Source organism: Pogoniulus pusillus, chromosome 25, assembly GCF_015220805.1.
Source record: "Pogoniulus pusillus isolate bPogPus1 chromosome 25, bPogPus1.pri, whole genome shotgun sequence".
Classification (NCBI taxonomy): Eukaryota; Metazoa; Chordata; class Aves; order Piciformes; family Lybiidae; genus Pogoniulus; species Pogoniulus pusillus.
The window spans coordinates 2,039,728-2,052,399 of NC_087288.1; the positions used below are offsets into that span (position 1 = coordinate 2,039,728).

Genomic DNA, 12,672 nt, shown 5'->3' on the forward strand with positions numbered 1-12,672 from the left:
GAAGCTGAGGCAGAGCAGGGTTAGGCTGGCTATTAGGAAGAAGTTATTCAATATAAGGGTGTATTACTCAATAGAAGACTCTGGACTGGGCTGCCCAGGGAGGCTGTGGCTGCCTCCTCCCTGGGGGTGTTGAATGCCAGGTTGGATGAGTGCTTGGGCAATCAAACCTAGTTGAGAGGTGTCTCTGCCCACGACAGGGAGGTTGAAGTAGATGATCACTCAGGTTGCTTCCAACCTAAACCATTCAGTGATGATTCTGTGGCTCTGCCACATGTGCTTCTGCCTTTACTTTGCAGGAACTACAGCAGAGTTTCATCTCAACAGTAAATTGTGTTATGGAGCTTTTTCAGGACACAGCTTTCCCAGGGAGTGTCTCTTAGCTGGCAGGATGAGTGGGTTTTCACAGAAGTGCTTGTGTAGCTCTCTGTAAAGCACCTCTGCTTTTTATAATGCATGAGGTTATTATTATTTTTTAATAGTGGTTGACCTCTGTGACTCATTTGCACACATTACTGCCTGTGGAGCATTAGAAAGTCAAATAACCATCAAGTCCTACATTTCCTTTTTGGGTGGTGGCAAGAGACACTCTGGTTATCAATGAACCTCCTTCCTACTCACATTACAATTTGTAGTTTTCAAGAAATGTGATGAAAAGCATCATAGACTGATAGAATCAGTCAGAGTTGGAAGGGAGCACAAGGAGCAGCCAGTTCCAACCCCCCTGCCATGCCCAGGGACACCCTACCCTAGAGCAGGCTGCACACAGCCTCAGCCAGCCTGGCCTCAAACACCTCCAGCCATGGGGCCTCAACCACCTCCCTGGGCAACCCATTCCAGCCTCTCACCACTCTCCTGCTCAACAACTTCCTCCTCACCTCCAGCCTCACTCTCTCCACCTCCACCTTTGCTCCATTCCCCCCACTCCTGCCACTCCCTGACAGCCTAAAAAGTCCCTTCCCATCTTTTTTGTAGCCCCCTTCAGATCCTGGCAGGCCACAAGAAGGTCACCTGGGAGCCTCCTCTGCTCCAGCCTGCACAGCCCCAACTCTTTCAGGCTGTGCTCACAGCAGAGCTGCTGCAGCCTCTCAGCATCCTCCTGGCCCTGCTCTGGACACACTCCAGCATCTCCACATCCCTCTTGTAATAGGGGCTCCAGAACTGGATGCAGTACTCCAGGTGGGGTCCTGGCAGAGTGGAGTAGAGGGGGAGAATCCCCTCCTTCGGCCTGCTGGCCACACTTCTGCTGCAGCCCAGGCTCTGGTTAAATAATCATCTAAGTGATGATCCTAGTGACAAAAAGAAACTTACTCATTTTCACAGAATCACAGAGTGGTAGGGGTTGGAAGGGACTTCTGGAGGTCATTGAGTCCTCCCCCCCTGCCAAAGCAGGGTCACCTAAAGAAGGTCACACAGGAGTACATCCAGGTGGGTTTTGAATGACTCCAGACCTGGAGACTCCACTACCTCTCTGGGTAGCCTGCTCCAGTGCTCTGACATCCTTAAATTAAAGAAGTTCCTCCTCATGTTTAGATAGAACTTAGTATGTTCAGATTTGTCCCTGTTACTCCTTGTCCTGCCACTGGCTTAGGTCCCATCCTCCTGACACCCACCCTTTAGGTCTTGATAAACACTTAGGAGATTAACTAGATTAACTAGACCATGGCACTAGATCAGGCTGTCAAGACCACATCATGTCTGATCTTGGATCACAGAATGGTCTGGGCTGGAGGGAACATCCAAAGGTCATCCAGTCCAACCCCCTCTGCAGTCAGCAAGGACAACCTCCACTAAATCAAGTTGCCCAGAGCCTTAAAGATGTGAACCAGAGACGGGAGGAAGACAAGGAAGGCAGGGCTTAGGGTGGGGGAGAGTGCTGAGACATTTTCTTGTACCATTTCTTTTAAAACTTCCTGCATTGAGATTTTCCTAACTTTTTAGAAAGCATTTCCTGCTTTTATGTGTTACAACTGCAGCTCCTTTGTGACTGAAATACCCTGTTGGAGTATCATAGCTCTTCATTTGCAGGTAGAGCCTTGAAATATACAGCCCTTGAAGATGAGTGACAGTGACTAATGTAGGTAAATGCTCTGTAGGAGGCTCTTTTTTTCCCCTTCTTATTTAAACATCTTGCTGCTGTTGAGTAATTGTTTCACAGATCTAGGTGTCAGGTTATGATTTGGTGTTTACATATCTGCCCCGAGCTGAACTCCTACAGGATTTTATTATTCAGATGAACAGGTGAACATTTCATGTAAAAAATAAAGAATGAAGTGTTTAAAGCAGAGGTCTGCTGAAAATCAAAGGCTCCCATTTCAAACAAACCAACAATCTCTTCACCTTCATCTCCCCACTAATCCACATTAAAGAGCAGGTCTGAAAAGCAGTGCCTGGAAAGCTGCCCAGTAGAGATGGACTTGCTGCTGGTGAGGTCACAGCTTGAGGAGTGGGATCAGTTTTGGGCCCTTCTCCCCAAGGAAGACACTGAGGGGCTGGAGCAGGTCAACAAAGCTGGTGAAGGGTCTGGAGAACAGGGCTGAGGAGGAGCAGCTGAGGGATCTGAGGAAGCTTAGTGTGGAGAAGATGAGGCTGAGGGCAGACCTCATTGCTCCCTACAGCTGCAAGAGGTTGGGGTTGGTCTCCTCCTCTAGGATGAGAAGAAATGGCCTCAAACTGCACCAGGGAAGGTTTAGAATGGATGTTAGAAGGAAGTTCTTGACCAAAAGGGTTCTGAAAGACTGGAGCCATCTGGATCCCCATCCCTGGAAGTGTTTCAGAGAGGCAGAGATACACTGAGGGACAGGATTTAGCCCCAGCCTTTATGGAGTTAGAGAATGGTTGGACTTGGTGATCTTAAAGATCTTTTCCATCTGAAACTGCTCCATGTAGCTGTCCTCAGTCATCCCTTAGTCATTTTCAGGGCAGACTGAAGTGTGTTTGCTTGCAGGTGAAGAATGCACTGAATAAAGAGAGGAGTAGTCTGCTTGTGACTAATCACTAGCAACTAATAGTAGGAAAAAGAAAGATGTCCTAACAGCCTTTTGCTTTCACAAATTGCATTCTAAGCATGAACAGTTCTATTGATTGCTTTCTTTGTGGCCCAGAGTGTAAACAGTCATTTAATAGCATCTTTAGGACACATGAGTCTCGCTGCAGTAAGTCACAGCAGTCTCACGTTGCACCTATCTTCTGTGCTCGCTGTTTATTTTGCCTTTCATTTTACCTTGTTACACTCTGAATTCATTAATCTCTGCACAGCCAGGGAAGTTGTTCAGGCTGAGATGAATTCCTGCTCTGCAGAGCTGTCACGTGGCTCTGAGCAGGAGCTGTGAATGAGGCAGATTTGGGATATTTTTAAGTCTATTACAGCAGTGCAGTTTGGTAGGGTAGGGTGAGATGAAGTAAAGTGTCTGGCATGGCTCTAAGCTACTGAGACATAATATTGAATAGAAACTATAGTAACCAATTTTTACATTCTCAGGCTCTTGATAAATGTTTGCTGTGGCTGCAGAAATGAGCCTGTGGAGCTGATGGAAAGTGTCTCCTTGCTGAGACTATTCTGTATCATTTTGTGCACTGTGAGTCCTCAGTGGGGGTGAAATCAGTGTTGGAAGTCACATCCAGCCCTGTACTAGATTGCATCCTTCTAGATTTGTGTTGAGAAGGCTCTCCTCAATTCCTCACACTCTCAGAGAGGATGGTAGTGAGAACTTAATGTTAATCTTTATTGCTTGGTCATCTTTTGTTTTTTTTTAATGCAGTGCAAATGAACCTAGAAGGGGCCTGCAGGAAAGCTGGGAGGGACTATGTGCAAGGGTTTGGAGTGATAGCATGAGAGGGGATGGATTGAAGCTTGAGGAGGGTGGATTTAGACTGGAGATTAGGAAGAAATTCTGGACAGTGAGGGTGGTGAGACACTGGCACAGGTTACCCAGGGAGGACACAGATGCTCCCTCCCTGGAGATGGTCAAGGCCAGGCTGGATGAGTCCTTAAGCAACCTGGGCTGGTGAGAAGTGTCCCTGTCCATGGCAGAGTACTTGAAACTAGATGATCTTTAAGGTCCTTTCCAACCCAAACCATTCTGTGATTCTATGATTCTATGAAAATAAAACAGTTCTAAGTTTGGTAGACCTCCATATATTACTCCTCCCTCCCCTTTTCCCTTCCTGCCTCTGTCACTGCCTGTCTGTGTGTGGTAAATGAGATGAACTGTGCCATATGTGTTGCAAATCACTGTCTCTTGCTTCAGCTTTTACCAGATCCGGGCATCTATGAAGATTCCTCCAAGAATTCCACACAAATTAGAAGCCAGCCTGTTACATGCCACTGGTAAGTGTCACAGCTGAGGTCATTGCCTTGCTAATGAGGGGAGGGTGCTGCTTCTTGTCTTATTTTGCTATAGATAATAGAAAAGTGGGGCTATTGCCATTAATACCACAAAGCCAGAATCACAGAATGGTGATAGGGGTTGGAAGGGACCTCTGGAGATCACCTAGTCCAACCCCCCCTGCCAAGGTACACTCACCTAAAGAAGCACATCCAGGTGAGTTTGGAATCTCTCCAGAGATGGAGACTGCAGCAACTCTCTGGGCAGCCTGCTCCAGGGCTCTGGCACCCTTTAGTTAAAGAAGTTGCTCCTCATGTTTAGGTGGAAGTTGGTTCACGATGACCTGCCAAAACACTTGTTTCTTATCATAGAATCAGAGAATCAACCAGATTGGAAGAGGCCTCCAAGATCATCCAGCCCAACCTAGCACCCAGCCCTGCCCAACCAACCAGACCATGGCACTAAGTGCCCCATCCAGGCTTCTCTTGAACACCCCCGGGGATGGCAACTCCACCACCTCCCTGAGCAGCCCATTCCAATGCCAATCACTCTCTCTGACAACAACTTCCTCCTCACATCCAGCCTAGACCTGCCCTGGCACAGCTCTCCCCAGCCTCGTCGCCCTTCTCTGGACACGCTCAAGCATCTCAGTGTCCTTCCTAAACTGGGGGGCCCAGAACTGAACACAGCACTCAAGGTGTGGTCTAAGCAGTGCAGAGTACAGGGGCAGAATGACCTCCCTGCTCCTGCTGACCACACCATTCCTGATGCAGGTCAGGATGACACTGGCTCTCTTGGCCACCTGGGCACACTGCTGGCTCATGTTCAGGCGGGTATCAATCAGCACCCCCAGATCCCTCTCTGTCTGGCTGCTCTCCAGCCACTGTGACCCCAGCCTGTATCTCTGCATGGGGTTGTTGTGGCCAAAGTGCAGCACCTTGCACCTGGAGCCATTGAATGCCATCCCCTTGGACTCTGCCCATCTGTGCAGGTGACATAGAATGGTAGGGGTTGGAAGGGATCTCCAGAGATCATCCAGTCCAACTCCCCTGCCAAAGCAAGATCACCTAGGGCAGGTCACACAAGAATGCAGCCAGGGTGGGTTTGGAAGTCTCCAGAGAAGCAGACTCCACAACCTCCCTGGCCACTGTCATAGTGAAGAGCTTTCTCCTTCTGTTGAAGTGGAGCCTCCTGTGCTCCAGCTTGTGCCCATTGTTTGTTGTCCTATCACTGGACACCACCACACAGAGCCTGGCACCTTCTTGACACCCACCCATCAGATATTTACAGACATTGATCAGATCCCCTCTCATTCTCTTATCCACACTAAACAGCCCCAGGGCCCTCAGTCTTTCTTCACAGGAAAGATGCTTAAGTCCCCTCATCATCCTTGTAGCTCTCCAGTAGATCCCTACAGTAGATCCTTCCAGTAGTTCCCTGTCTCTTTCGACTTAGGGAGCCCAAAACTGGAGACAAGATTCCAGGTGTGGTCTCACAAAGACAAAGTGGAGTAGGAGGAGAACCTCCCTAGACCTGCTGGACACACTTTTCTTGGTGCACCCCAGGATTTCTGTCCCCATAACCTGCTGTTCACTATAGGCTTCAAGCTCTTTCTCCATGAAGCTGCATTCCAGCAGGACAGTTCCTCATCTGTTTAATTAATTAATAATGTGACTAGTATTGCTGAAAAAGAAATCATTTTCCACTTCAAAGTGTATCTTAGAATGGTCTTCAGTTGTTTCTCTCAGAAAGCTGCAATCTTGTCAGTAAACTGTGGTGTGTCTGTTAGATCTTCTGTCTCCTGTTACTGAGCATAAGGACTGCGACTTGACGTGGCCGTGGTGGTCTTAGGTTGAGTTGGACTCAATGATCTTAGAGGTCTTTGCCAACCAAAACAATTCCATGATGTTGTGATTTGAGATCAGCAGCACTATCAAAAAATAAACCCAAAGCAGCTCATGATTCCCCTTGGCCACTCCTCCTTACCCTCTTACTGTTGACACAAGTGTCTTGATTTGGTTTGGGAGCTCAACTGGGGAACTCACCCAGCTGTTTTACAAACCCCCAGATCCCTCCAAATCCCCAGACTGAGGTCCTCTCTAGATCAGTCTCTCCATTTGGCTTTCCAGGTAGCTCCTGGTAAAGTTTGTGCCACAACAAAGCAGGGAGGAAGGTGCAAGCTGGTCAATGGAAGGGGCAGCAGTTTGTCCTTGTGAATATGATAGGGCTTGGTCTTGCCAAGGAGCTCTGCCTTCCATTTGTTTCAGCTGCTTGCTTAATTTAGCAGAGCTGGCCACCAGCTCAGAACTCATCTCTCCTGCTCAAACTGCTATTTTCTGCTGGCACCAGTGCCAGCTGCTGAGGCACCAGCAGAAAATAGCTCTTTGTAGAAAATGGTTGTTCTTAGGCTATGCATGGCCTAGCACTAAGAGGACTGATCCACTGTCTGAAAGTGCCTCTTGCTTGTTGGCCATGGAGGAGGCTGGAGGAGCTCACAACTCTGGCTCTTGAGGATGATGTCAGGTACTTCATCCTGTACTTTTCTATCTCTACTGTCTTCCTCGTACTTGTCTGTTCTAAACTGGATGAGGCACTTAGTGCCATGGACTAGTTGATTGGATAGGGCTGGCTGTCAGGTGGGACTGGATAATCTTGGAGGTCTCTTCCAACCTGGTTGATTCTGTGATTCTATTCCCTTTGACAGTGCTGTGGTTTTCCCACTCCAGTACAAGCCATGTTGCCTACTTGGAGCATTCACAGAATCACAGAGTGGTAGGGTGTGATGGTTTGGGGGTTACCCCGCCCCTCCCACACTTTGTATTTGCCCCAGCTAACTCAGATGGACCCTGGGAATATAGATGAAGCAATTTATTTACAGCTAGCAGAATTTACAAGCAGCTATTTACAATATATACAGTTATATACAATTATATACAGAAATATACAAAGGATAAACAATATGAAAGCACAACTCCCCTCCCAGAAACCTGAGTCCCCAGGAGGGGCTCTCAAACCACCCCAACACCTCCCCCCGGCCCTCTCAACCTTACCCCAGTTCTCAGGAAGAAAAGAGGTGCAGCCAAGAGGTTAGGGAGCAAGGTTAGTAGGAGCAGGGTTAATGAGATGTGACCAGGTCCAAGGCCAAAGCAAGAGTGAGAGACAAAATGGAGAAAGAGTCTTTCTTCTTCCCAGAGTTCTCAGCGTAACTGTGAGAGAAGTAGACACAATTGTTTTTCATTTCACTGCCTGTTATCTAGTTCTTCTACCAAAACATTCCAGCTTGCTTCAAACTAGCACAATCCACCCCTGTCTACTTCGCTCAGAGTATCGCTGAGAATTATCCAATCTAATCTAAACCAATATTTACACTAAAACAATATATACAAGTTCAGTTCACACTTCAATCAGATGTAGGTGATTCAAAAGCTCAGAACAGGGACTCCCAGGTGATGTTGGGTTCGTGCTCACGTACTGTAGATTCTATTGTAGATTCTCTCAGTGTTGGGCGCCGATGTTACCTAGAACAGACAACTCCTAACAGCTTGGATTTAAACTCTCTCAGCTAAGGTTAGATTTCTCTGTGGAATACACTGGATTTCACCATTCTCCTGCATTACCCAGTATGTATGACCAGGACCTTCAGCAGAAACCACCCCTCGGACAGGTTTCCCTTCGCCCGAAGGAGAAAATACCCAAACAGTTTTCCCTAACAGATTCTTTTCACGTACAACAGGAACTTTATCACCGTCTACTGTTTGGACCAAATCTGATTGTGCGGGTCCTGCTCTGTTTACTGAACCTCTACTATTTACCAACCAAGTAGCTTGTGCTAAATGTTTGTCCCAGTTTTTCAGAGTTCCACCCCCCATGGCCTTTAGGGTGGTTTTCAGCAAACCATTGTAGCGCTCAATCTTCCCTGAAGCTGGTGCATAGTAGGGTATGTGATAGATCCATTCAATACCATGCTCTTTGGCCCAGTTTTTCACAAGATTGTTCTTGAAATGAGTACCATTGTCTGACTCAATTCTCTCTGGAGTTCCATGTTTCCACAAGATTTGTCTCTCCAAACCAAGAATGGTATTAGGTGCAGTTGCATGTGGAACTGGATAGGTTTCCAACCATCCAGTGCTGGCTTCTACCATCGTTAGCACATACTGCTTGCCAGAACGAGATCGAGGTAAAGTGATGTAGTCAATCTGCCAGGCTTCACCATACTTGTACTTTGACCATCTCTCACCATACCATAAGGGCTTGATTCGCTTAGCCTGCTTAATAGCAGCACAAATGTCACAGTCATAGATGACTTGGGTGATAGCGTCCATGGACAAGTCAATTGACCTATCGCGAGCCCATCGGTATGTTCCATCTCTGCCTTGATGTCCAGATGAGTCATGGGCCCACCGAGCTAAGAACAGTTCACCTCGGTGTTTCCAATCAAGGTCAATGTCAAGTTCAGAGTTGGTATCAGCTTGAGCAATCTTAGCAGCTTGGTCTGCCTTCTGGTTATGTTGATGTTCCTCAGTAGCTCTGCTCTTAGGCATGTGTGCATCTACGTGCCGCACCTTCACTGGAATTTTCTCCAGCCGTGCATCAATGTCCTGCCATAGATCAGCACACCAAATAGGCTTTCCTTTCCTCTGCCAACCATTCTTCTTCCAGTCCTTCAGCCAACCCCATAGAGCATTGGCTACCATCCACGAGTCAGTGTAGAGGTAAAGGATAGGCCAATTCTCACGTTCAGCCACATCAAGAGCAAGTTGAACAGCTTTTACCTCAGCGAACTGACTGGATTCTCCTTCTCCATCTTTCATTTCGGTAACTCTCCTGGTTGGACTCCAAACCGCAGACTTCCATCTTCGCGTGTTCCCAACAAGACGACAGGAACCATCTGTGAACAAAGCATAGTTCTTTTCCTGATCAGAGAGATCACCATAGGGAGGAGCTTCCTCAGCACGAGTTATTTTCTCCTCTGGAGGTTTGGAACAGTCTGTGCCTTCTGGCCAGTTGGTGATCACCTCTACCAGACCAGGTCGGTCAAGATTACCCATTCGTGCTTGTTGGGTTATCAAAGCCATCCATTTAGACCAGGTTGCATCGGTGGCATGATGTGGTGATGAACCTTTGCCCTTGAACATCCAGTTAAGAACTGGCAGTCTAGGAGCTAAAAGCAATTGTGACTCAGTTCCAATCACTTCAGAAGCTGCTTTCACTCCCTCATAGGCTGCTAGAATCTCTTTCTCTGTTGCAGTGTAATTTGTCTCTGAACCTCTGTAACAACGTCCCCAGAAACCAAGTGGACGACCACGTGTCTCATTTGGAGCTCTCTGCCAAAGACTCCAAGTTGGACCATTGTCACTGGCAGCCGTGTACAGAATGTTCTTAATGTCCGGACCAGATCTCACAGGTCCTAAGCCCACTGCATGGACTACTTCTCGTTTGATCTGATCAAAGGCTGCTTGTTGTTCAGGTCCCCACTCGAAATTGTTTCTCTTACGAGTCACATCATGCAGAGGTTTGACAATCTGACTGAAACCAGGAATGTGCAGTCTCCAAAATCCCACCACACCAAGGAAAGAAAGTGTGTCCTTCTTACTGGTGGGAACTGCCATGGTAGAGACTTTGTTGATCACATCCTGAGGAATGTAACGGCGACCATCCTGCCACCGCACTCCCAGAAACTGAATTTCTCTGGCAGGTCCTTTGACCTTGTCTCTCTTAATGGCAAAACCTGCTTGCAACAGAATGTCAATGATTTTGTTACCTTTCTCGAAGACTTCCTCAGCAGTTTGGCCCCACACAATGATGTCGTCGATGTACTGGATGTGCTCTGGAGCTTTACCTTTCTCCAGTGCATTGTGGATGACTGAATGACAGATGGTTGAGCTGTGTTTCCACCCCTGAGGCAAACGATTGAACTGATACTGGATTCCTCTCCAGGTGAATGCAAACTGAGGCCTGCACTCCTTTGCTATGGTTATAGAGAAGAAAGCATTAGCAATGTCTATGGTTGCATACCATTTAGCCTCCTTCGATTCCAGCTCGTACTGGAGTTCCAGCATGTCTGGCACAGCTGCACTCATGGGTGGCGTCACCTCGTTGAGGGCACGAAAGTCAACTGTCAGTCTCCAGTCGCCCGTAGGTTTACGCACAGGCCAGATGGGACTGTTGAAAGGTGAATGAGCTTTCTCGATGACAGCCTGACTCTCCAATTGACGAATCAGCTGATGAATGGGCAACAAAGAGTCACGGTTAGTTCTGTACTGCCTATGATGAACAGTTTGAGTTGCGATTGGCACTTCCAGGTCCTCTATGTCATGATGTCCTACAACTGCAGATTCATCAGAAAGTTCAGGTCTAATGGACAATTTCAATTTATCATCCTCAATCTCTACAGATGCTATTCCAAAAGCCCATTTGTGACCCTTAGGATCTTTGAAACAACCTTGTCTCAAAAAGTCAATTCCCAGAATGCAAGGCGCATCAGGACCAGTTACAATAGTATGTGTCTTCCACTCTTTACCAGTTAAACTGATCTCAGCCTGTACCTTAGTTAACTCTTGAGATCCACCTGTGATTCCAAAAATAGATATGGACTCTGTCCCTTTGCAATTAGATGGCAATAAAGTACACTGAGCACCTGTGTCAACCAAAGCCCTGTATTTCCGAACTCTTGAACTGCCAGGCCACCTAATGAATACATTCCAATAGATTCGGTTCTCTCCACTATCCCTTTCCTCCTCCTGGCTGGAGGCAGGGCACCCCTAATGCTGAACATGGCATGTAGGGTGTACACAGTGATTGGTGTTGTTGTGAGAGAAATTGCAACTGTTGGAACAATTGCAGTTGCTCTCGGGAGCTGAAGAAGTGACAGCTACTTTCCTGGCATTACTGCCTCTGTTTCTGCCACTCTGCAGATCCCTGACCCTCTTTGAAAGAGCTGAAGTAGGTTTACCATCCCATTTGTTCATGTTCTCACCGTATGTGTCACGCAGAAGTATCCACAGTGACGCACGTGATTGCTGCTGTCTGGGTGGAATTTGTCTCCTCCTAGGCTGGAATTGCCTTGCAGGAGGTGGACGTCTGTTCCTGATTGCAGAAACATGCACCCATTCAGATGATGCAGGAACGGTATCCTTTACCAGATTTTCGAGATCCTCCTTCAGTTCTTTCATGCCATTTCTAATGCCATTCTCAATACCTTCTTTCATGCCCTTTATTTCAGAAGTCATAGTTTTTATGGCACAGATTATACCAGAATGGGACAAGCTGTCCTCAATCTGCCTGAGCTGGTCAGTGAATTCACCAACAGTGAAAGATCTTCCATTATCACTCCTTGCTAGGAATTTACTGGCCAAGATGTTAGCATAGGATGAAGGAGCAAGCTTAATCAGCTTCTTCATGAGACCTGTCCCCAAAGGAATATCATCAGGCTCATGAGTGCCATGATCTCCATAAAGCACTTCCTTCACAGCAAACTCCTTCAGAAGCTTAATTCCCTGCTCAACAGTGTTCCACTTCTTGGCAGCCCATGGCAGATCATCTCGGGAAGGATATCTCATAGCCACAGCCAACAGAAGGCGTGTCCACAAGCTAACCCTACCAAGAGGACTTGCCAGGTGTTTGTCCACTCCACTCTCCTTAGTGAGTGGTCCCAGCTGCTTGGCAGACTTGTCTCCTACCTGCAGAGCATTAGCACCAATGCCACGGCATCTCACTAGCCAGCTTAGGATTGGCTCACCTGATTCCCTTGTGTATTCCTTCCTAACTTCCCTGACCTCTCTGAGTGGATCCTTTGAGCCTTGGATGTCATCTTCCTCCTCTTCTTCCTGTTGTTCTGGTGGTGCCGGGCCTAACACAATCTTCCTCATAGCATTCCTATACCTAGAACAACAGCCCCAACTCTCCCAGCCTGTCCTCATATGGGAGGTGTTTCAGCCCTGTGACCATCTCTGTGGGCGTCCTCTGGACCTGCTCCAGCAGTTGCAAGTCCTTATGCTGACTTAATAGACTTAAAAGGTAGTAGTGGTTCTGCTTCACTTCCAGCATCTTCACATGGCAGTGGCTCAGCCTATTCTCAGTGTCAGCTTTTCCTCATCGCCTCCTCTCTGTCGCTTCTGAGGGTGCTGTTTCACATTACACTGCAGTCAGCAGAGCCGAGGGCTGCAGCTCTGGAGCTGGATGCTGCACAGGAAGTGGGCCTGTGGCCAGGTATCTCCAGAACTTCTTTTGTGTCAGAGGGGAGGGGGAGTTCCCTTCTGCTGATGCCCTGCAGCCGTATCAGATTCCATGCCTTGTGAAACCAGACCCGCTCCGTCCTTCACCTGGGCCCGTGGCACCCCTGGGTGCA

General features: G+C 47.8%; 1 protein-coding gene across 4 annotated transcripts in view; it reads left to right on the forward strand.

Annotated features, from left to right (window-relative positions):
- Nucleotides 1-12,672, forward strand: part of FAM135A (family with sequence similarity 135 member A) — a 75,314-nt gene that overhangs the window by 19,730 nt on the left and 42,912 nt on the right. For all 4 annotated transcript variants that reach the window (XR_010306975.1, XR_010306976.1, XM_064164154.1 and 1 more), the window contains exon 3: nt 4,248-4,327. Coding sequence is in view for 2 of the 4 variants with exons in the window: in XM_064164154.1 (XP_064020224.1) it covers nt 4,248-4,327 (80 nt within the window). In the remaining 2 variants the exon portion in view is untranslated. The remainder of the gene's footprint in view (nt 1-4,247; nt 4,328-12,672) is intronic.